Source organism: Leptonychotes weddellii, chromosome 1, assembly GCF_054177405.1.
Source record: "Leptonychotes weddellii isolate Sample4059 chromosome 1, ASM5417740v2, whole genome shotgun sequence".
NCBI lineage: Eukaryota > Metazoa > Chordata > Mammalia > Carnivora > Phocidae > Leptonychotes > Leptonychotes weddellii.
The window spans coordinates 56,122,534-56,147,937 of record NC_138369.1 but is presented as its reverse complement, the minus strand read 5'-3'; the positions used below and the strand labels follow the sequence as shown (position 1 = coordinate 56,147,937).

Genomic DNA, 25,404 nt, shown 5'->3' with positions numbered 1-25,404 from the left:
GGTATATGTAAATCTAAGTTGTATTATTATTACTATGAATAAAAATATTGTTGCTTGACTGCATTAGCCCTTAGCAAAACTTCACACTTGTAAGCCTTCTTTGTCTCTGTGGATGGATTTCCAAATTCACTTCCTGGAATGGAAGAGTTTTTAAGCAAGGTAATCAGACAGAGCTGAGGTAAGAAAAGCTGATAAGTGAGGTAAAAAATACTCCCTACTTACTAATTCAACAGATGTTTATGGAGTACCTATTATATGTGAGGCATTGTATTAAGTGCTGGGAATAATGTGGTAAGCTAGACCAGATTTCTGATTTCGTGGAGCTTATATCCTAGTGAAAGAAATAGAAAATAAACAAGTAAACAAAAGAAGAAAAGAGAAGTAACCCCAGGGATTGTGAAGAGAACAGCAGGTGATGGGACAGGGAACACTGAGGGATGCATGTGCGAGTGTGCATCCCTTTGGAGGGGGTGGTCAGAGAAGGCTTCCCCCAGGGAAGTGACCTTTGAGCTGCGACTTGAAATGGGAGGAGCCAGCTGCCTGAAGAGCGGGAGAAGAGCTTTATAGGCCAATGACAAAGTCTCAGGTGGGAAAAGACTGAGTTTGGGGAACCAGAAAGGGGCCAGTGTAGTTCTTTCATTATTTTGTCTCACAGTTCCTGGTCTTGAGGAGTATGAAAAAGAGGGAAGTGTAGAAATTGAGCAAATAGTGCAATAAATACCCTGCAAAGAATGCTGCATTGAGCATATATGTGCTTAACAGAGTTGATAGCTGTAATGAACTATAAGTTTTTGAAATATGGTAGAGGCTTGAGGTAAATAGTATCCTAGTGAGGATGATGCATGTGCTAAACACGGGAGCCTTTGCTGGCCCTCGGCAGTAAATGATCTCTGTGGTATACAACTCGAGTTAAGGTGCATAAAAGCTTGTTCTAGGGAGCTGTGATTTCCTTTAGAAACCCTTTTATGTTTCTTTTCTACTTTTTTGAGTAGGTTAATTGCAGCGGTTTCCTCATTGCGTGATACTTTATCAAGCACCAAAACAATATTTGTTTTCCTCATTTGACAATGTTCTTATCCTTCTCCTCTCTCTTTTCTTAACCTTTAAAGCATTTCATTTTTTTCTGATTGAAAGGTTTCTACCGCTGATTATTTTAGTCGCTCCAATCGTAGGGGGAGTGTAGTCTCAGAAGTGGATGACGTCAGTATCCCCGATTTGACCAGCGTGAGTGTATTGCATGGGGGTGGTTTTGGTGTCTCAGGCTTGTGACTAACGGCTAATACATTAGCTATTTGAAAGTTAGGAGCTTAATTTACTGCTTTAATTTTTATTGGGATAGAGTAACATAAAGTACAGTTATTTGTTTTGTTTTGGAATGTATATACTGATATGCTTTGATTTTTTAAAAAAACTTTTCTGTGAAAAATTTCACCTGTAGAACCCGTCAGCAGCTCCAAAAATTACCAGTGTTTTGCCAATTTTGCTTCATCTCTTTCCCCTTTTTTTTTCCTGAATTATTTTAAAGCAAATCCATGTCATTTCCCAGTAGTTTAGTATGCATCTCTAATTGAGAATTTCTTTTTCATATTTACTCTACCATTATCATACCTAATAAAATTAAAAATAATTCCTTAAAACCTCTAATACCTAGCCCATATTTAGATATCCCTGCTGAGTCTTAAAATTTTTCTTCCCTTTTTATTTTGGTGAATATATAAAGTACTAGACAGACTTTGAAGGTTGAACAATAGATTTTTTTTTTTTTTTTTAAAGATTTCATTTATTTGACAGAGAGAGACACAGCGAGAGAGGGAACACAAGCAGGGGGAGCGGGAGAGGGAGAAGCAGGCTTCCCGTGGAGCAAGGAGCCCGATGCGGGGCTTGATCCCAGGACCCTGGGATCATGACCTGAGCTGAAGGCAGACGCTTAACGACTGAGCCACCCAGGCGCCCCTGAACAATAGGAGATATTACTTAGTAAAGTGTAACTAATTTATGGTAACTGGGACGAATCTAAATAGATTTTAAACATTTGGACTATGGCATTATTTTGAAGAAATGCCTGTCCATTGCTTTCACATCATTGGGAACTGAATTTAGGAAAGATTGTCCTTGATGCCTTGAGGCATTTGTCTTAATGAAGGAACTCCAACCAGCATATACCTCCCTGCCTGATCTAATAGCCTCTTTTTCTCTTTGACACCTCCTGTCCCTTGCTGGGATTAGTTTTGTTTTGCCCATAGACCAATGCTGTCTGATTTTCAAGCACTTTGAAGCAGGTGAGAGGCAGTGTTTCCTAACCAAAAAGTTAGTTTTTGAATGAAGAGATTATTATTTATATTTAGCACATTGCTCGTTGTATTTAAATAGCTACTTTTGAATGACTTTAATCCTAGAAAATAATTTTAAGTGTGGTCTTTAAGTATTCCAGATTGTTGGATCTCAAACCTGGCTGTATATAGCAACCCTGTCTTGCCCTCTGTCAGATCAAGGAATCTCTGCACGCACAGTTGGAAGATTGGCTCCCGAGTCTTTCCCCTGAAATATTGCTCATTTTATTGGTTTGCTTAGCAACATATTCTTTTTTTTTGTAGATATAAACAATTTAATTTATTGTATACACCTTTTTTTCTTAAAAACTTTGAATTCTGTTAGCCTTTAATTTGTGATGGTGGTTATGTCCTCCTTATGTATATTTCTTGGCAATTTATTTTAGTAACTACACAGAAGTGAAAAGCTTGATAGTTTAAAAAAAAAAACTCCCTGCTTCTACTAATTTAATATAACTCTTTTCTTTACCCAGGTAATTATTTTGGTTTATTTACATATTTTTAAATAAAAATTATACATATTTAAGGTGTATAACGTGATGATTTGATATGTATACGTTATTATATCAAATCATCATGCTGTACACCTTATAACATAAACAAAAGATTCTCTAGAGCAGTGGTTAGCAAATATGGCCAGCAACCCCTTATTTTATAGCCTGTAAGCTAATGGTTTTTATGTATTTTTTTCATGATTATCTAAGTACCCATATGATATCCTTAATTTGCCTTTTGGCAAAGCCTAAAAATTTGCTGTTCCCCTCTCTAGAGCAAAAATTTTCTCTAATATTATTTCTTTTAAAGGGTAACTATACAGCTCATTGTAGACAAATGAAAAGTGGACTTGACATTGGTAAGATCCTCCCCACACACTCCACTTTTTGATATAAGCTAGGAAACCTGCATTTTTTGGTGAAATAGCCTGATTTTAAAATGCTGACAATGAATTCAAAATTTTAAAAGTCACTTTCAGGCTTCCGCATTGTGGATCAGATAAATGTGTACATTCTGCTCCATTTATAACTTCTGAGCTAGGTGTGCTGAAAAAGGGTGCCAGGCCCTGATTTGGCAAGACTCACTATATGGATATTTATGATTGCTCAAGCCTCTGGTCTTTTCTTCTGCATTGTTCCTTTGTCCCATCAGTCAGGCTGGGGAAAAGGATGTAAATGTGCTTTCATTTTACTGATTGTTAATAATCAGACCATTTCTGAATGGAATCCTCAGCCATTTTTGCTTTAGGAGATTATTAAAATTAATTGCTCCCTTCCCTTCTGTGGTTAGGGAATCAGTCATTAGTTTTCTGGTTGTTTTTTTTTTCTCCATTAAACAGAATTTTTGATGCATATTATCATCCATATATAAAATTAGAAGTTAAAGGATTAGACTCCAATAACTACATTAAACAACACTATAAATACTTTGACTGTAGTTTTATAACTTAAAAAATAAGTTTATTCAAATGCCTAATTATGAATACCTTTATCTTCTGATCATATATATTACATTAGATTTACTGATACAGTTGACAGGAATGGGTGCTGCATGATATACCTCAGATATGCATAGCTCAATTACATCAAATCTCTGTTACCTTTTTTTAATATATTTTTTAAGACTTTATTTATTTGAGAGAGATAGAGAGCATGAGAGTGAGAGAGAGAGAGAGAAAGAGACCACAAGCAGGGGGGAGTGGTAGAGGGAGAGGGAGAAGCAGGCTCCCCGCTGAGCAGGGAGCCCTATGCGGGGCTCTATCCCAGGACGCTGGGATCATAACCTGAGCTGAAGGCAGATGCTTAACCTACTGAGCCACCCAGGTGCCCTCAAATCTCTGATGTCCTTTTAAGAAAAAAATATAATTAGAACAAGATGTAAGTCTTTATTTCTAAACAACTCTTTTAAAAAATCTTTTTTATTTTTTCTTTTGAGAGAGAGAGTGCACACAAGGGGAGGTGGAAGGGGTAAAGGGAGAGGGAGAGAGAATTTTAAGCAGGCTCAACACTCAGCATAGAGCCTGACCTGGGGCTTGATCTCACGATCCTGAGATCATGACCTGAGCTGAAATCAAGAGTCAGATGCTTAATCAGCTGAGCCACCGAGGTGCCCCTCTAAACAACTCTTTTAAATGACAGTATCGAAATGTATTTACAACTAGAATTCTCTATTTCTATTCAAAAGTTTCAATTGTATTTTACCATTTTAGTAAGGTAAAATTATCTGTCAAACTAAGTAACCATATGCTGAAATGAAGTTCAAAGGGCTTTTTATCCAGAGAATAAATAAACATCTTTCTTTTAAGAAGAAATAAAGAGTTTCAAGGATTTGACAAGATATGTATTCTAAGAAATATTTCTCACATGTACTAATTTCAACAAATATTCAAGGAGTTTAGATTTAAAGAGAAACAATCCATAATTTCTAATGTCAAGAGCAAAGCATTTTCAGATGTCCCAGACATAAATAAGGCAAAGGCATTTATCACTGAAATGTGGGAAAGATTATATTTATTTAAGATTTTGTTTACTAGTTGATAACTTGAAATTCTTTAAGAAAATACTACTTTTGAACTTTAAAGCATTCAAATTGGAATATAAAGTCTGCTACCATGTGTTCTTTTTTTAAGAGTTGTTTGTTAAAGAGTATGCAGGCACGGGCATGTATACTCACAGGGGGGACAGAGTAGCGGGGGAGGGGGCAGAGGGGAGACGCAATCTCCAGCAGACTCCCCACTAAGCAGGGAGCTGGATATGGGGCTCTATCTCAGGACCCTGAGATCATGACCTGAGCTGGAATTAAGAGTCCAACTCTTAACCGAGTGAGCCACCCAGATGCCCTTGCTCTTCTTTTCACATTAATACGAATATGAAATATTACAAGCTTGTTAGCTGACTTCCAAGTTCCAGCTATCAAAGAAACCCTTTTCATGATTGGAAAATTACCTATTTAATTATTTAAGGGTACAGTGCCATGATATTTACTTGAAACTTTTTGAGAATAGTAAGGTACAGTTAACATTAATGACTAAGTCCTGAGGGCCATATTTGGGAGAAGGGGGGAAGCTTTGCTTAGTGTTTTTTTGTTTTGGTTTTTTTTCTTTAATCTACTTTTTTATTAGCGACTTTCTTTTTTAGCAACTCGATTTACTTTTAGTATTTTTTTCTATCTTGGTTTAATTTGCATGTTTTACAGAATTGTGACCATAAAGTATATACAGCCTTTGTTTTCTGATTTCTCACTTACTAATCTTATAAGATCCTCTTAATTCATCTTACAGCTGAAAGCTTGTATCCTTTTACCAACCTTTCCCTATTTTATACCTTAATATATTAAACATGATTAAATTTTATTCCACTTAAAAGCCTTTTCAGGATCCGGCAGACTCTGGGTCATAATTATGAACATTAGTGTGTCATTGCAGAGCAGTTGTGTAGAGCTCCTGGCTGCTAGAGAGAGCACTGGGGCTTTTAGAACACCAGGTATCAAGTAGTGTTTTGTCTAAGTGGAAGACAGCACATAATATAGCACAATCTGAGAAGTGAGAACTGGAGTCTCTGGCCAAGTCACTGCAGCCCAAATGACTGGACTGCGGCGTGGCTGCTCTTGGCATTTTTTGCTGCCTTAACAATCCATGAGGTTTGGCGCATGATCAGTTTGGGTTGCGACAGTTGGGATCTGTCAGAAGACAGTGAAAGCAATAGAATCAACATTGCGATGGACTAGTTCAATGATGCAGCCTCTGAAATGTAAGATCATTCCAAGTTGACTGTTAAAAAAAATGGATAGACTTGGGGGTCATTTTTGTGGGAGGGGAATATGAGCCAGGATTTTAAATAGACCTAGAAGAGTGTTTCTGAGTGTTGCTTGTTTTTGTCTTTAACTCATTAGTAGAAGAGAGTTGGGAGATACTCTGAGGAAAATACGGCAGTTTTATTCAGATACAGTATTTCTTTGATTCTGAAGAATAACACTCTAAGTATCAGGCACTGTGTTTTACTAGTATAAATGTGATGGAAGGTTATTCCTTTTTGCGACAATAATTGTTAACTACTGTAATTGTTTGTTTTCGAACATTTTATATGCGATTTAGAAAAAATTAAAGTTAACTAAAATTAATTCCTTTTTAAGAGTATTATAATAGGGTCTCTCCGTCAAATAAATAAATAAAATCTTTAAAAAAAGAGTATTATATTAAAAAGTAGCAAAAAGAGATCAAAGTCTGAGATAGTATTTATATTACTTTAAGTACTTTATATAGTACTTCTAATAAAGTAAACACCTTTTATTATAAACAGTGTTTGTTATATAAACACTGAGGAAAAATTGAACATGATAAATGTGGGCAATGAAAAAGAACAGGAAAACTTTCAATTATGAGGAAGTTAGAGTGAAGTGATCTGAATAGAGCCAGAAATAATGGTATTTTGTGTTTTAATAATTAACTGAGGAAAGTTTTCAAATCTTTTTTCTAGATTGGGCTGGGAGAGTTGGTCTAGGTGTTGGAGTCTGGGTATATTTTCATTTAGTTAAATCTCTCTGTAACTTTTTCTCCCTAATGGTAATTGGGACAGTATATCCAGGTAAATTATATGAACACAGGGTTAAAGATTTGCAAAACTGAGATCTGGACTCAGCCCTGATTAGTAGTAGTTCAGCTTTCAGGAAAATCTTTTGCCTCTGAATTTCTCTTTCCTCAGCTGTAAGGTCAGGGTTTGGGATTAGACCTATGAGGTACCTCTCTTTATGAAAGAAACACTAATCCTATCCACAGAAGATAGGAGAACTCAGTTATGCGTACCCAGATGATAGGACACTATGTTGTTGTTAAAGTAAATGAAGTAAGTCTGTAAGTACAGATGGGGTATGATTCATTTACTCATTTGCCCAACAAATTTTGAGTCCTTCTATATGCCAGGTGCTGTTTTTGATGTTAGGAATACAGAAATGAACATAGAGACATAGAACATACATTAAAGAGAAAGAGATCAAACAATAAATAAACGAATAAATATCATGGGATTAGGGAGTGATCAATGCCATGAAGAAAAATGAGGTAGTTTCTGTAATCTCTGAAACTTGGTAAGGAGAAAAAGAAGATATAGAATGTATTTGGGACATTACTTTAGAATTTGTTAAAGACACGGGGGCCGGTTGCCCTTGGATGGAGAATTGGAAGGTTTGGGTGTGGTATAGTAGGGAGAGAGGCTTACTTCACATACCCTTTTGTGCTGGTTGATTTTTTTTAAATTTTATTTTTGATGTATGTACATGTATTGCTTAAAAAAGCAAAAAAAAAAACAAAAAAGCCAAAGAACTGAATCCTTAAGAGCTGTGGGGGAAATCTTTTTTGATGATATATTTAACTTGCTTTAATTGAATTTGAACTTTTTTTGGCTAAGTATACTGGTCTTATCTATGTGTCCCGTGTTCTAATAATGTTTAGATAATAAAGTTTTTTGGCTTTTGGTTTTATCAGTCTTTTTCTTTTGATGTGTACAAGTTTTTTTTGTGTGTGTGTGTTAACATTTGCATTGCCAAAGCTCAAGTTTACATATATTTTTCTTTAACGTGTTTCAAATACCATGAAAAGGAAAATCTACAGGTTCTAAACATGCATAAGGACAGCTTGCTTACTGCATGTCATCCTTAGGGTAAGAATTGAAGTTGTTGACATTTTGTCTTATGTGTCTCAACTTTTATTTCAGTTTCAATATGTTTACTTTTAGGTTCCAAACATCAGTTGAACTTGGAGAACTCAAATGAGGTCACTTCTTTTTTTCCTCTAAAAAAACCCCCAGCATGCTAAGCATCTCTCCTGATTTTTATCTCTGTTCTTTTCTAGTTGGATGAAAAATCTGACAAACAGTATGCTGAAAATTACACAAGGGTGAGTACATAAATTCCTATGGGAATTAGATTCTCAAGGTCAATTAAACTTAATTTCTACTGCTATTTCATTATTTTACTACATTTGAACTGGTGGAGCTACTCTTCCTTTCTTCATCTATTTCCTGTCCTTGACCCCCCAAATTCCTCTGAGGTTGAATCATGTGAAGCACTGGGAAGAGAAAAGACACTGCATTTTATTTCCTTGAATGTCACTTCTTAAGCTTTTGGCTGCTCTTTTGATTTTCATTCCCTAGAATTTGATCCTGAGAAGAAGCCATTAAACGCTGAAAATGAAGTGTCTTTAGGAATGGTGGTGACAAACTCTGAGGGTTTTTTTTTTCCCGCCCTTAATAGTTAATTTTTTTTTTTTTTTGAGGTAAAATAACTCCTTTCTAGGAGTTGTTTTGTGTTAAAGTCTCTAACTTCTAGAGTATTTTTAGAAAGTCACCTTTGGGAAATTATCAGGATTAATTTCATGCTATATCCCCAAAAGATATACCAGTTCTGTCTGATAGAGATACAGTGCAAGCCACAAGTGTACCCACATATATGTAAGTTTAAATTTTCTAGTAGCCTCATTAAAACAGTAAAAAGAAACGGGCACTTGGGTGGCTCAGTCGTTAAACGTCTGCCTTCGGCTCAGGTCATGATCCCAGTGTCCTGGGATCAAGCCCCACATCGGGCTCTATGCTCCGCAGGAAGCCTGCTTCTGCCTCTCTCCCACTGCCCCTGCTTGTGTTCCCTCTCTCGCTATGTCTCTCTCTGTCAAATAAATAAATAAAATCTTTAAAAAAAAGAACAGGTAAAATTTATTTAAATAATGTATTTTATTTAACCCAAATATGTCAATGTAGTCAATGTGAAAAATTATTAATGAGATATTTTACATTCTTTTTTTCCATACAAAGCCTTTGAAATCTGGTTGTGTATTTTACAATTAAAAATAAAATCTCAATTTGGACTAGCCATATGTCAAATGCTCAGTAGCCCCATGTGGCTAATGGCTACTGTATCGGACAGCATAGATCTGTGTCATTTATTAATCCAGTAGCATAATCTCACATTTAAACTAACTGTGGGAATAGCAGTCTAAATTCAGAGTGATACACCATTTGCTTCAGCTGCAAATTTTGTTTCCAACTTTATCAAAATATTAGAAAAAGAAAAGATTCTGAAGGAGCATCTTTAGGAACTCGGTAGGAGGACTGCTAATCAGCATACCAGTTATAAGTCCTGAACTGTTTTAAATTAATCTGATGTGCTCACCCCAGAGTTGTTTACGATGTAGAAAAGATAAACTTAGAAAACAACTTGCACACAAACTATTTCCTTTGTTATTATGAATTCTAGATTCCCATAAAGTGTTGGAGTGAACAAAGTTATGCGTAGTATGCCCGGGCCCTTCTCTGGATACCCTCTCCCCATAGCAGTCTACACTCTCCCCATCTTCTCATCCACACCCGCACCCTGGGCCCAGTTTTAGTTTCCACAGCAAACGTATTTGGAAAGAAACAAGACTTAAATGTGTCCTCTTCCTCTTTCTCTAGCCTTCATCTCGGAATTCTGCCTCAGCAACAACCCCTCTGAGTGGAAACTCATCCAGACGAGGGAGCGGAGACACCAGCAGCTTAGTAGATCCAGACACCTCATTAAGTGAATTGCGGGTAAACCGCAGTCTTTGGTTTGCTTTTTAAAAACCGTTTTTTGGCTTCTTTATAGTATAGTATACTGGAACTATTTAACATTTAATGTGACTTAGTAGAAAGAAAAGGAATATGAGTTCCTTAAAAAAAAATTATTAAAGATAGTTCAGGAATGTGACTCAGATCTGAAAGGAAGGAGGTTAGTTAATTCTTTTTTCTGTTTTCTTTCCTGAACATTTGATGGTATTGGAATGAGTTCTGCTAATTTACAGATGCCAGAAAAACTTGTTAATGTATGTAAAGTAATTCTTTCAGAAATAATTGGCCATATTTTAAATGGAAAATATGTGGATATACAAGGAACCAGACTCTAGGAATTGTCGGTCTTTTGAGCTATTATGTATTATTTGGCTGCTTGAATATAGTTATCTATCAATTTTTCATGAAAAGTGTAGTAATATTTGGGATAACAGAAATACCTGAGTTGAGTCTCCTGGGTTGAGTCCCCATTCTTATTAACCTTTTTATTTAAAAAATGAGGACTTTCAAAATGTATTTGAATGTTTATTTGCTGAACCTGCTATTTGTGAGCAATGGGGGAAGGGTAGTAATAAAAATTGCATGCATTCATTCATTCAGTCATTCAACATTTATTGAGCCTTTGGCCCCAGAGATTTAGGCTGTGAAACACACTGTGAACTTCAGGAGTTCACTGTTTCATAGGGAAGACAAACTGATAGAAACCAGTAAAACCAGGTCGTGTGATAATAGGTGACAGCCAGAGTAGGGCTATTAAGGGAATTCAGAGAAGTGTCAGCTACGTTGGACTAAGGTATGAAGGAAGAATACACATGAACCAGGCAAAGTTGAAGGACAAAGCTTTTCTCAGAACTTCAGAGAACCAGAAGGTACTCTGTATAGTACAGTTGCCTAAGGGTAGGATGAGAAGTGAGGAGGAGAGGTGGGTGAGGGGGAAGACCGGGGAAGTAGTTCTGGGCCAGACCACAAAGCCATCATGTATGGGAGCCTAGAAGGCATTTGGTTTTCTCCTGGCTACTGTGGGATATTAAATAGGGGAGTGAGAGTATCTGATTTGCATTCTTAAAGAGTGACCCCAGATCGGAGGAAGCACTGGCTGCAAGGGGAACAATACCCACAGTTCAATAGTGAAGTCAAAACTGATGGAAGAAGATGCAAGAAATTTGCTCTGAAGAGAATACTGGAGGATACTGGAGTTGATTGGTCAACAGCAGAGAGAGATAGGAGACTAAGAGAAGGTTTTTGTTTTCTTTCAAAGGTGGACTTGATTATTATTTTCATTGCTTGACTTGAGAGAGGACAGGAAGGCAAAGGAAGGAGAGGGTGACTGAGGAGCAGAGTGCCTGAGTGGGCGAGAGGAATGCCTAGGGTGCAGATGGAGGGGGGCCAAATGTGGAGGTTCAGTGCTGCTGACACAGGAGGAGGTGGGGACTGGGGTACTGAGTCAGATTGTAAGCGGGTAGGAGCAGGAGTCCGGCTTATGAAGTGGGCAGCCTGTAAAAGTGGGCCAGTGGTTAGAGGGTGGAGAGGTTTGCAGCAGTGACGGTGGCGGTCAAGAAGGAGAGCCGCCCCAGGCCGACATGGCATGACTTTGCGAGTATCAGTATTTACCAAGCTCTTACTGAGTACCAGCATAGGTGCCGGGGGCGCAGAGTTGAGTAAGATAAACTTTTGCCTTCAGTGGGACAGAACACGGGAGGGAAAGGCCCTCCAGCCTCACAACTTAGCTCGTGCTTGCGGTTTCCCTGTATTGCTTCTTTAAGAGAATGACTTCCTGAAGGAAGTGAGAGCTTTGTATCCTTATACTCGGCTCCTCGTAGCCCTTCAATATATGTCTGTTGAATGAATCAATGAGCAGAAGACAGACAGACCTACAAAGGAGGGAATGAAGAAGGCAGGGGAAGTATAATACAGAAAGTGTGTGTGACTGGCCTTGGAGAATTGATCCTGTCTGTATTGCAGAATGGTACTCAGGGAAAATAACCGTGGCAGTTATTTTCTCCCTAAATTAAGCGTCTGAATAGATTGTATGTAGCAGGGTCAGGTATAAAGGAAACTGTATTTTCCATTTAAAATTTGACCTGCTTTACTTTAAGGATTATGGTTACATTTGGAGCAGATGCTCTTTTCTCATCATTTAAATGGCATCCTCAGCCTAGACTCTCATTTGACATAATGTTTAAAATGTTGGTGTTTAACTTCCTTACCTTTACTTTCTTTCTCCCAAATTAATTGTGCTTGGTAAGCAAGTCATTGAAAGACAACGTTGTTCATATCCATTTATTACAGTTTTTAAAACTTTTGCATGAGTCAGTAAAATTTGCTGCTTATAATTAATTTACTACATGTTTTACTAGTTCTAGGTGAAGCATTATGTTAAAAATTATTTGAATGATTTATAAAATTTTTAATATTATATGTTAAGCATATTAAAATTTATATAGCTTTTTTCCATATACACCCCCCCTTTGCTAATGCTGTTTCAACACATGTTAATGCCAAGAAAATAGTGAACACTTCAGATTGATTACTCCAGACCTTCTCCAGCCCCACTATCCCCCCTGACCTGTTTGCCCTATTCCATGGTTTGGAGTGGCAGTTATGCTTGTGTACTTTGATTTCTTTGCTTTTAGTCTGGAATATACAAAAGTAGTTCATGTTTTCAACTGAATCTCTGAGACTTAAGATATGTTTATGCATGGTTTTACGCAATGGTTCATTCCTATGTCCTGCAGGATATCTATGACCTTAAGGACCAGATACAGGATGTAGAAGGGAGATACATGCAAGGGCTTAAAGAACTAAAGGTATCAGGGCCCATTCTGCAGCCCAAGCATGCTGTCTGTACGCAGAAGGGTTGGGTAATGGTGGTTTCACAAGTCCTGTTAACCCCAGTGCACAGAGCTTTACTAACAGTGTTTGTCTTTCAAGCATGTGCTTAACCTGCAGTGCATAGGAAAGGCAAGCTTTCAGTCTCTGCTTTGTCTAAATGTTTAGTATGGTTTTTGGAATATTCAGTAAAAGATATTACACCTTAGAGTTCTTAAGTTTGTAAAATAGTTGCATGTCCCTTGTGTCTTAGCCATACAAAATTAAATTGGACAAACTCTTAAAAAGTATTCTGAGAATGAATATATATATATATTTAATTAAAAATTAGACCTTAAAATTTTTCCATGCTAAATGAGAGAATATTGCCTATTTCTGTCACCAAATTCAGTCAATATTAAAGGCAGGAGGAAGAAACATCTAAGAGTGCATTATTATAAATACTCCTTTTGGAGGAAGGACCCTGAGATAGAAGGCCTGTGTTTTCGTTTTGTTTCTTCTTCTTCTTTTTTAAACTATAGGTCAAAAAGGATTATACAGATTCAGTGCTTTAAAAAATTTGGAGGTAAATTTAAATGGGCCTAAATCCTTTCTGAGCAAGGATGGCTACCAGTTTTCAATATAAGTGTCCGAGTGAGGCAGACAGTTTGGTTGTCAGTGGCACTTGGTTATCATGCGCTTCCCCATGTTTTATTTTGAAGTTCAAATCTAATATGAGGAAACTAAAAGTTTTCCTGAACACATGCATGTCCCTGTTTGAAATAAAAAATACACATCAGGCCTCTAAAATCACATAAGTAAGGTATTCAAAAAGGTGATTCAGGATATGCTCGAAGGACAAAGCATAGGCCTAATACGCAAGGCTTTCATCAGCTTTCCTGGCGTGATGTGAAGTAGCCCAGTTACCAGTCAAAACCTTCATGTGGATGATTATTGTCCATAAGGAACTTATGGTTAAGACTCAGGACCAAAAAGGGTAGGGAGTCCTGTGGAGAGTGTCCGGGAGGGAAGTGTGGAGGCCGCTGATATGGCAGCGTGTGAGGCTATCAGTAAACATCAGGAGAATTACAGAGGTAGTATGTGAATGTGCTCAGTTAGTTTTCATGGCTCTAATCTTCAGGATTTAATCCCCTCTTAAGGTTTTAGAGGTAAGACTTTTGGAAATATCTTGGATCAAGGGAACAAATCCTATATATTAAGTAAATACACTCATGTTGAAGTGTCTTATATGTATCAGGAAAGCAAGCGATTCAGAGGCATTCTTACTTGTTGCTTTTTATTTTATTTAAAACATTTTTTTCTTATGTTTTAGATCTACCATTTACTACATTCTTTGAAGGATACAAAAGAACAGATTAAATTTATTTGAGACCAAACAGATACAAGATCCCTTTTTTTAAGACAAAAAAGCAAAACTTAATGTTCCTCACATAAATGATACCATGCTAAGAAAAACTGTAAAAAAATACATTAAATATATCCATGTTTAGTGCAACAGAAGCATATCCAGAGTAAAGAAAAAATTACTTTGTGATATACAGTGGTGTACCCTGCTTTATTTTTTTCATTTAGAAGAGATCTATTTTATTTATTTTTATGTTTATTTATTTTATTGGAGTATAACATACGGTGCTATATCAGTTTTAGGTGCACAACATAATGATACAAGAATTCTCTCAGTGCTCATCATGATACGTGTACTCTTAATTTCCATCCCCCTCAACACCTCCCTTTTTTTTCCCCACCCCCCCTTTTCATAATTCATGGTCAGCATATAATTGAGCTTGACTTCAGGTTATATTTATACTTGAAATGACTTCTTTAAGTGGAAGAAAATCATTTTAAAAAATGGTCTGATTGGTGATCAAGCTCGGTGGTGTGAACGTGTCCTATTAAAAAAGGATACTGGGTCATTCTTATGACATTACTCTTGATTAAGTGAGGCAGCCTTTGGGGTGCTTTTCCCTCATTCTAGCCTCCATGCAGAACCACCTGGGTTTTGTTAAATCACAGACTGCTGGACCCTACTCCCAGATTTTCTCATTCAGTGGGTCTGGAATGGGGTTGAAAATTTGTATGTTTACCCAGTTAATGCTGTTGCTGCTAGTCTAGAATCTACACTTGCAAAATCACTGCCTTAGACACATTTAAGTAAAATTAATTCCTAATAGATACCACTATGTAAGCTAGATTGAAATAATTAAAACTACCTTGACACAAATTTAAAACCGTCTTCCATGGTCTGTTTAAAGGAGAGTACATGCCATAAATGTTACGTCAAATTTATTGTTACTGTATTTTTGCATCTCTTGCTAAACTATCTTAGATTCTGATGTTCATGAAGTTATGCTCCATTTTCTATGGGACTGAGCTGTGAGGAAGACTTTTCTTTAATGCTATTAGCCCCTGAGATGGATCAGAATCATTCTAAATTCTGTATTATATTAGGATCCGATTATATTTAAACCATTATACAGTTGACTTTGCTTATATTTTTTTATTTGTTTTATATTTGTTCCCATTCCTGGTATAAATGCTGCCTGTTAATACAGCCCTGGTTTATGAAGGGCTTATTGTGTGTATATCCTTATTGAGATATACTTCACACACTGTAAAGTTTATCCATTTAAAGTGTACACAGTTCAAGTGGGTTTTAGCATAGTCACAGAGTTGCACAACCATCACCACAGCCCTATTTTAGAATGCTTTCATTACCCCAGAAAGAAACCCTGTGCCAATTAGCAGTCATTCCTCACCCTTCCTCTTCCTCTTACACACCCAGCCCTGGGTAACCACTAATCTACTTTGTCTCTGTGGATTTGCCTATTCTGGACATTTCATATAAATGGAATCATATAATATGTAGTCTTTTGTGATTGACCTCAGTTAGTATAATGTTTTGAAGATTCATCCATGTTGTAACTAACTTTCTTTCCTTCCTTCTTTCTTTTTCTTTCTTTCCTTTTTTCTTTCTTTCTTTCTTTCTTTCTTTCTTTCTTTCTTTCTTTCTTTCTTTCATTTCCTTCCTTCCTTCCTTCCATCTATCCATCCATCCATCCATCTATCCATCCATCCATCCATCCATCTATCACGACTGGTTTATATTGCAGTGTATAGATTTACCACATTTTTGTTTATGTGTCAGTTGATGGACATTTGGGTTGTTTCCAGTTTTGGGCTGTTATGAGTAATGTTGCTATGAACATTTGTGTACAAGTTTTTGTATGGACATACCTTTTCATTTCTCCTAGATACCTAGGAATAGAATCTCTGGGTCATATGGTAACAATATATTTAACACTTTGAGGAATTGTCAAAGTGTTCCAAAGCAGCTGCACTATTTTACATTCTCCCTAGCAATATATGAGGCTTCTAGTTTTTCCACATCCTCACCAACACTTGTTAATCTTGTTTCTGTTTGTTTTTTTTTTTTTTAAATTATAGCCATCATAGTAGGTCTGAAGTGGTATCTCATTGTGGTTTTGATGTGCATTTCCCTAATTACTAATGATGTTGAGCCTGTCTTCATGTGTTTATTGGCCATTTGCATATCCTATTTGGAGAAATATCTAATCAGATCATCACCCATTTTTAAACTGAATTCTGTGTCTTTTTATTATGGTGTTGTGGGAGTTCTTTATATATTTTGGATACAAGTCCCTAATCAGATACATGATTTACAAATAATCTCTCCCATAGTATGGATTGTCTTTTTTTTTTTTAATACTTTCTTGATGATACTGTTTGTACCACAGAAGTTTTTAATTTTGATGAAGTCTTTCATTGATACTGCTTTTGGTATTGTATCTAGGAAACCTACTTTGTCTACTCCAAGATCATGAAGATTTAGTGCTATATTTTCTTTGAAGAATTTTATAATTTTAGCTCCTACATTTAGGTCTCTGACCCATTTTGAGTTAATTTTTGTGTACGGTGTGATGTAGGAAGCCAACTTTATTCTTTTGCATGTGGATATCCTGCTGTTCCAACACCATTTGTTGAAAAACTATTCCTTTCCCCTTGAGTTGTCTAGGTACCCTTGTCAAAAGTCAATTGATCAGATTTCTATATCAGTTAGGGAGGACGTTAGGTTTGAGGTTGGTGTTGAGGAGAATAACTACCATGACTTCCAGTGCTTTGATGAAACCTCAGATGTGAGGCCTTCTGGCCAAGTGTCTGTGATTTCGTATTGTTGGAGAGTTCGCTGTATCCCTGGGGGTTGCAGCTTTCTCTAAGTTTGCTGTGGCCGAACCAAGAAAGAAGGCATATGCAGATTTCTACAGAAATTATGATTCCATGAAAGAGTTTGAGGAGATGAAGAAGGCTGGTATCTTTCAGAGTGCAGAGTGATTCTGGAATGTAAAGAATTTCTTTGGGTTGAGTTCCATTGAAGTCTGTCACTGACCTGTGTTCCTGAACTATGAAACACGAATATTGGGTTATGGAATGGTTTGTCTTGATAAATAAACAACTAACAACAACAACAAAAAAAGTCAATTGATCACAAATGTAAGGGTTCTGGACTATCAGTTCTGTATCTTTGATCTTGGTTTGTTGAACATTTACATTAGTATTTTTAAAATTTATTTCTAGAAGTAATGACTTTTTTTATGTGAAATGCTTCTTTTAAGATTTTATTTATTTGAGTTAGAGCTAGAGCGAGTGAGAGAGAGAGCACTAGCCGGAGGTAGGGGTAGAGGGAGAGGGAGAAGCAGGCTCCCCACTGAGCAGGGAGCCCGACGTGGGGCTTGATCCCAGGACCCTGGGATCACGACCTGAGCTGAAGGCAGACACTTCACCGACTGAGCCACCCAAATGTTTTTTCTTTTTAAAAGCCTTAAAAACTGTTACTAGGTGGTAATAATCTACCAAATTAGATAGTTGTTAAAAAATAGACTTGTAAGCTGTTTTAAGCAGAAAACTTTGAATTATATAAAATTTCAGACATTTTGTTTTTGCTCTTTTTTTTTTTTTTTAGATTTTATTTATTTATTTATTTGAGAGAGAGAATGAGAGACAGCACAAGAGGGAAGAGGGTCAGAGGGAGAAGCAGACCCCCGCCGAGCGGGGAGCCCGATGCGGGACTCGATCCCGGGACTTCAGGATCATGACCTGAGCCGAAGGCAGTCGCTTAACCAACTGAGCCACCCAGGCGCCCTGTTGTTACTCTTTTTTTAATCATTTTTGTATTGCTTACTTATTAAAGAATGACCAGAACTTGAATAATTGCTAGAAAAAAATGTTTATGCCTTTACATTAGCATTATTATACAGAAGAAGAAAGTACTGAAAACAGATGTCTGGAAAGTAGCAAAATTCAAATGAGTATTACGTTTACTTGTGTGAAGAGAGGCTGTATTCTGTTCTATCATTGCATTCTGAATACCAAACAGCTTGTTGTTTAAAAACAAGAGTAACATTTCTGAAAACATCGATGCTTCTTCATTTTAGGACTCTTCACAAATATATGTGGTCTGCATACCTTTTTATCTTTCAGAGGCTACATTGCTGCTTGATTTTGTTTCTTGTATAGCAGAGAGCATATAAAGTTCTTATCCTGGCATAATTGGCTTATTACCATCCTTCCATTTCATGTGCATGTTACTAAACCAGGAATTCCCTCAACCGCTTGCATTTTGCAAAAATGCATCTTCATGTGTTTGTGCCAGTGCTGTATTTCCTGTTATATTGAATATAAGCAATGAACGTATTTTAGATATCAGGCTGATGGCTGTGACTTTCATCTAGGAGTCTTTATCCGAAGTGGAAGAAAAATACAAGAAAGCCATGGTTTCCAACGCACAGTTAGACAATGAGAAGAACAATTTGATCTACCAGGTAGACACCCTCAAGGATGTTATTGAAGAACAGGAGGAACAAATGGCAGAATTTTATAGAGAAAATGAAGAAAAATCAAAGGTAATTGTGCATCTTGTGTCATCCCTTTCTCTGGGTCAGAAAATTAGAACCTGCCATTTCGGAGGTGCTGGGCTTGATGGAACAGCGCAGCATACCCGGGTCTGAAGCTGCAGTCGAAACTGATTGGTCCAAGGAAATTGACAAACATGAGCTATCAGGTTTTAAGATATTTTCTTTTTTAAATTTTTATAAAATCTATTTAATTTTCTTAAGGAAAATCTTATGACCTCCTTCATTTTCTGAAGATAGAATACAACTCAAGTTTTATCTTTATTTTCTATCTCTTAATGTCTTCTTGTTTTAACTGGCTAGAATGCCACAAAGCTCTGAGGACTTTCAGTGAGACAGTTCATTTTTTCTTTTCTATCATTTTTTAAGATAATCTGTTTTCTAAATGATTGGAGAGAAGTTTTTAACCAGTTATTTAAAAACAGCAGGATGGAGACATGGGTCAGACGTCAGCAGATGTTTTCTTTAGAGGTTTGTAAGTTATATTGTTAAAATGTGCAGATGGAAAATAAAAGCCACTGTCCAAGGTTCAGATTTGCCCTTTGACAACTGCGGAAAGCAAATTGGCTTCTCTTACTGGATTTGGACTTTTTAAAGTGTTGATGTCAGTCCAAGCAGAGGACAAAAGGTTATTACTGCCAAAAAAATGAGTTGTGACTACATTGCAAAAATAAAAATAAAAAGCCCAGAAAACAATTTAGGACATGTTCACAGTGAATTGTTAGAAACATCAGTAATCTGAAGGGAGAGAAGCTGTTTAATATAACCTCAAAAGGACTGGTATTTTTTTTTTTTTTTATTTGAGAGAGAGAGAATGAGAGACAGAGAGCATGAGAGGGAGGAGGGTCAGAGGGAGAAGCAGACTCCCTGCCGAGCAGGGAGCCCGATGCGGGACTCGATCCCGGGACTCCAGGATCATGACCTGAGCCGAAGGCAGTTGCTTAACCAACTGAGCCACCCAGGCGCCCTCAAAGGGACTGGTATTAATACTATACACTCTAATGGGGATTTTTTTCCTTGAGGACTGAAAATGTTCATTCCAGTCTGTTTTGGTCATGTTTAAAATGTGTTCGGAAGTGTTTGTCAAGGGCTTGGGGGAAGGAAGGATGACTAGACAAAATATAGAGGATTTTTGGGGCAGTGATACTATTCTGTATGATACTATACTAGTGGATACATTATTTTTGTCAAAACCCATAGAATATATAACACCAAGAGTGAGCCTTAATGTAAACTATGGACTTTGGGTGATAATGATGTGTCAGTGTGTGCTCAGCACTTGTAACAAATGTACCACTCTGGTGCAGGAGGTTGATAGTAGGTAGGAGAGGCTCTTTGTGTGTGGGCAGGGCTATATGAGAACTCTGTCTTTTCCACTCAACTGCACCAACCTAAAAGTGCTCTAAAAAATAAAGTCTATTAAAAAAAAAGTTAGGATAAGAAGACTTGTGTCTATGTAAGTGAAAAAGAGACCTCCAGATATTTTCATACTGGATGACAGGGCTCATTGAAGACTATGATTTGGTGGCATAGGTGGTTTCCTCTTTGATTCTTCCTGTTTCTTAAGGGCCAATTTCTGAGATTCTGAACTGTCATATTTTATGTAGAGCCCTTGGACTCCTTTTTTGCCTTTCCATGCATTTTCCATGCTGTTTCTGGCTCTTTGTTTCTAGTAGATTAGAAGAAAATCTCATGGTAAGTATTTAATGTTCAGTACTAAAATGAGTTATCATTCCATCTTCTCAAATGCCCTTGAGCATTAAAAAAAAAAAAAAACAACCCTCAAACCTCTATGATTAACTTACTAGGCAACTTAATATTTTTTTCCTTTTGTCTTTTTCTAATATCTAGAGATGTGTTAGTATACATAGAGCTGTGGTTTTTAATTTTTATGTAAAAAAAAACCACCTGTGCTTTTCAAATTAAAAAAATCCCAAGCAGGAGGAGGGACAGAGGGGGAGGGAGAGGGACAAGCAAGAGGCTCTATCTTGGGACCCTGGGATGATGACCTGAGCTAAGTCAAGAGTTGGCTACTCAACTGACTGAGCCACCCAAGTGCCCCTATAGATATTGCCTCATGCAGTAGAATGTTCACGTTCAGAGACCTACAGAGAGGTCAGGCACTCAGGTATGTTTCATTATAGCTCAGAAGGAAAGAGTAGAGAAGGACCATTCAATTATAACAACAATGGTATTAATACAATTTTTCAAAATGTCTTCAGTGCTTCCTGCTGGGATTATAATAACTGTATCTTAAATATTGTCTCTATACCTACTTTGGGGAAGAATGCCTGATTAGGAATGTCTCAAGTATATTATTTCCTTAATAGCTATTTATTTTAGTAGTGGATTCTTTTCCTTTCTTTTTTTTAAAAAAATGTTTTTAAACATTTTATGTTTAAAATTGTTTTAACATTTTTAAAAAATATTTTATTAGAGTTTTTATTTTTTATTTATTTTTTTAAGATTTTATTTATTTATTTGACAGAGAGAGAGCACACAAGCAGGGGGAGCAGCAGCAGAGGGAGAGGGAGAAGCAGACTCCCCATTGAGCAGAGAGCCTGACACGGGGCTCGATCCCAGGTCTCTGGGATCATGACCTGATCCGAAGGCAGATGCTTAACCGACTGAGCCATCCAGGTGCCCCTAGAGGTTTTAAAAATACAGAAAATAGCAGACTATTCTGAACCCTCCTAAAGCCCATCATCTACCCCCAGCAACCATCAACCCATGGCCAATTTTGTCGTATTTCCCCCACTCCTGTTCTTTGAGACAAGACCTCAGTAACTCATATATTTTTTTAAGATTTTATTTATTTATTTGAGAGGGTGAGCGAGATAGAGCGAGCATGAGCCGGGAAGGAGCAGAGGAAGAGGGAGAAGCAGACTCCCCACTGAGCAGGGAGCCCGATGTGGGGCTCGATCCTGGGACTCTGGGATCATGACCTGAGCCAAAGGCAGATGCTTAACCGACTGAGCCACCCAGGTGCCCCTCAGTATCTCATTTTTTTTTTTTTAAAGATTTTATTTATTTATTTGACAGAGAGAGAGGGAACACAAGCAGGGGAGTGGGAGAGTGAGAAGCAGGCTTCCCGTGGAGCAGGGAGCCCGACACGGGGCCCGATCCCAGGACCCTGAGATCACGACCCGAGCCGAAGGCAATCGCTCAAGCGACTGAGCCACCCAGGCGCTCCCAGTATCTCATATTTTAATATGAGTTTAGGTATGACTCTCTAAACGAGAGGGACTCCCTCTTTTTTTTATAACCACAAGACCATTCACATCTAAAAAATTAAGAATAATTCCTTCGTACTACGTATCCAACCATTGTTAAAATTTTAATTGTCTCAAATGTCCTAAGTGGTTTTCTTTTTTACACTTAAAAAAAACAAAACCCTGAGGATCCAGATAAGTTCCATAAGTTGGAATTAGTTGTCATGTCTTTAAGTCTCTATTTATAGCTTTCCTTTCATCTCTCTTTTTTTTTTCCTCCCTTGCAATTTGTGTGTTGAAGAGACAGGATTGCTTGTCTTAACAGTTTCTGACAGCCTTAGGGATTTTGCTGTTTCATTCCTATGGTGTCTTTAATGTGTTCCCTTTTCCTCTGTATTTTCTGTAAACAGGTAGTCAGGTTTAGAGGCTTAACCAAATACAGGTGCGGCATTTTTGGCAAGTCTGCTTCATGGGTTATCTTCTGGCAGGAGGCCCTGATGTATGGCTCTTTCTTTTTATAATGCTGTTGCTAGATGCTTCGATCTGTTAGTGGATTAAGGGTTGCAAAATGGGGTATACTAATTTTATCATTACTGTTTCACATTTCTTGTATTATTTTAAAATGGATTGGAGATAAAATTCACATACCATCTAATTCATCCTTTTAAAAGCGTACAATTCGGGGCTTTTGTATATTCATATTATGTGCAGCCGTCCCAGTTAGTTTTAGAGGACTGTGGTCATGTCAGAAAGAAGCCCTGTACCCTTTAGCTGTCATTGCTCTGTCTCCTGCCTCCTCAGCCCTGAGTAACTCCTCCGCTTTCTGTCTCTATAGATTTCCCCATTCTAAACTTGCGGTCAATAGAGTCATAGAATATGAAGGTGGCTTTTGAGACTGGCTTCTTTATTTAGCTGAACTATTTTTGACATTCATCTGTGTTGTAGTGTGGGTGACTACTTCATTACTTTTTACGGCCTCATACTATCCCATTGCATGGGCATACCACATTTTGTTTGTTCATTTGTGTGTTGATGCACATGCTATGATGAATAATGCTGCTGTAAACATTTGTGTACAAGTCTGTGTGTGTGGACGTATGTTGTCCTTTCTGTTAAGTGTGTACCTGGGAAGGGAGTTAGTTGCTGGGTCATATGGCAGCTCTATGTTGAACCATTTGAGGAATGCCAGACCATTTTCCACAGTGGCCGCACCATTTCACGTTCCCACCAGTGGTGTATGTGAGTTCTGATTTCACCACAGCCTCACCAACACTTAGTATTGTCTGACTTTTTTTCTTTTTACAGCCTTCCTAGCAGCTGTGGTTTTGATTTGCATTTTCCTGATGACTAATAATTATGAGTATATTTTCATATGCTTCCTTGGAGAAATAGCTATTCAGATCTTTTGCCTATTTTTATTTATTATTATTTTTTTGAGAGAGAAGAAAGAGAAAGAGAGAGAGAGCACAAGCAGGGGGAGGAACAGAGGGAAAGGAAGAAGTAGACTCCCTGCTGAGCAAGGAGCCTGATGCGGGGCTCCATCTCAGGACCCTGGGATCATGATCTGAGCTGAAGGCAGATACTTAACCGACTGAGCCATCCAGGTGCCCCTCTTTTGCCTGTTTTTAAATTGGATTTTTTTATTATTATTATTGAGTTGCAAGAGTTCATATATTCTAGGTACAAGTCCTTTATCAGATACAACTTAAAAAATATTTTAAAATATCATTAAGAATACAAGCGTTTGATGATCTGAATTCATTGTAGCTTTTATTCTTTTTGATTTTCAAATTGTTCAACCTTTAACTAATCTGAACATGTTCAGGTTGATTTCCAAGTAATTTTGACATGAGTCTAAGTTGTTTTTTTTTTTTTTTTAAATAAATTCTGTCTAGCACAAGAAAGTGTTCCAGGCTCATCTGGTATTTCCTGCTCCAGACTTGGAGCTGTTTGTCCAAGGAGCCTTGGTTCTTTTAGTGGGGTGGTGTGGGTGCTGGAGAGCTCTTGCCACCAAGAAGATAACTGTTTATAAAGGCCTTTTTAGTGGAATATCAGGGAAATATTTATGTGGGGTACTTTTTTGTTTTTAAAGTCAAAATATATTATGAGGGACGCCTGGGTGGCTCAGTCGGTTAAGCGTCTGCCTTCAGCTCAGGTCATGATCCCAGGGTCCTGGGATCGAGTCCCGCATCGGGCTCCCTGCTCCGCGGGGAGCCTGCTTCTCCCTCTGCCTCTGCCTCTCTCTCTCTCACTATCTCTCATGAATAAATAAATAAAAAATCTAAAAAAAAAAAAATATATATATATATATTATGAATTTATGCTAGTAGTTCTAGTTCACGTTCAGGACTCTGGCATTTTTCCTTACCCTCTCTGTTTTACATATGTGTATCTCCGTTTTCCCACTGCCAGTTCTCAAAGTCACTGGGGGATGATAGTAATTATGTTATATTCTGTTCTCTTTGCTCTATCCCACAGTGCTCAGAATAGCAATACCAGTGTCGCCACAAGTGATATAATTACTGAAAATAGTTAAAAGTTTTTTGTTTTGTTCTGGTTGGCTGTTATTTTGCTGCTATACTATGTATAGTCCAGCCATTGTTTTTTAAAAGTTACTCGAAATAGTTTCTCTGTGCTTATGCTGCTAACTGGTTGTATAATTAGGCTCACTGCATTTTATTTTCAATACTTAGGAATTACTTTAAAAATTTTTATCTTTAGATTATTTTTACTTTTAATTGTGATAAAAAGTATAACAAAATTTACCATCTTAACCATTTTAAGGTGTTACAGTTCAGACAGTTCAGTAATATCAAGTATATTCACATTGTTGTGCAATGGGAACTTTTTCATCTTGCAGAACTGAAACTCTGTACTCTTTAAACAACAGCCCCCCCCCCCTCCCCCAGCTCCTGACAACCACCATTCTACTTTCTCTCTCTCTCTCTCTCTCTCTGAGTTTGGCTCCTCTAGGTATCTCATAAAAGTGAAATCATGCAGTATTTGACTTTTTGTGACTGGCTTCATATAATGCTTTTCAAGGCTTATCCATGTTGTATTGTAGCATGTGTCAGAATTTCCTTCCTGAATAATATTCCAGTGTATGTATGTACCACATGTGGTGTATCCATTCATCTGTCTGTGGACACTTGGGTTGCTTCCATCAGGAATTGCTTTTTGAATTTAATTTTGTTTTACAATTACATAAGATATTTACATGTATCTGAAGTGAAATCAACAAAGAGTCAATCTTCTATCTCTGTTCATCCCTATTTCTTGAGGGGATTTTTTAATTAAATGCTTTATCCTTCCATACTTAAGAAGATAGATATATTTTGCTATTTGAAAAAGTATATACAAATATATGTTTTTTATCCCCGCTTTCTTAGAAAATGGTAGCATACTATAAATACTGCTCCGCACCTTGCTCTTTTTATCACCTTATGACTGTGGGTCTTCTTCATTCCTTGGTATTACTCCATAGTGATTCCATGGTGCGCATGTGCTATAGTTTATTCCACCAGCTCCCTGTTGATGG

At 37.3% G+C, this 25,404-nt stretch overlaps 1 protein-coding gene across 18 annotated transcripts in view; it reads left to right on the top strand.

The window, feature by feature from the left end:
- Positions 1 to 25,404, top strand: part of LRRFIP2 (LRR binding FLII interacting protein 2) — a 107,094-nt gene that overhangs the window by 60,784 nt on the left and 20,906 nt on the right. For 6 of the 18 annotated variants that reach the window (XM_081824184.1, XM_081824219.1, XM_081824210.1 and 3 more), the window contains 5 exons: positions 1,135 to 1,224; positions 8,170 to 8,214; positions 9,764 to 9,880; positions 12,634 to 12,705; positions 18,475 to 18,645. In XM_081824184.1, coding sequence (XP_081680310.1) covers positions 1,135 to 1,224; positions 8,170 to 8,214; positions 9,764 to 9,880; positions 12,634 to 12,705; positions 18,475 to 18,645 — 495 coding nt within the window. The remainder of the gene's footprint in view (positions 1 to 1,134; positions 1,225 to 8,169; positions 8,215 to 9,763; positions 9,881 to 12,633; positions 12,706 to 18,474; positions 18,646 to 25,404) is intronic. The other 12 variants (XM_081824251.1, XM_081824273.1, XM_081824280.1 and 9 more) reach the window with 3 other exon arrangements.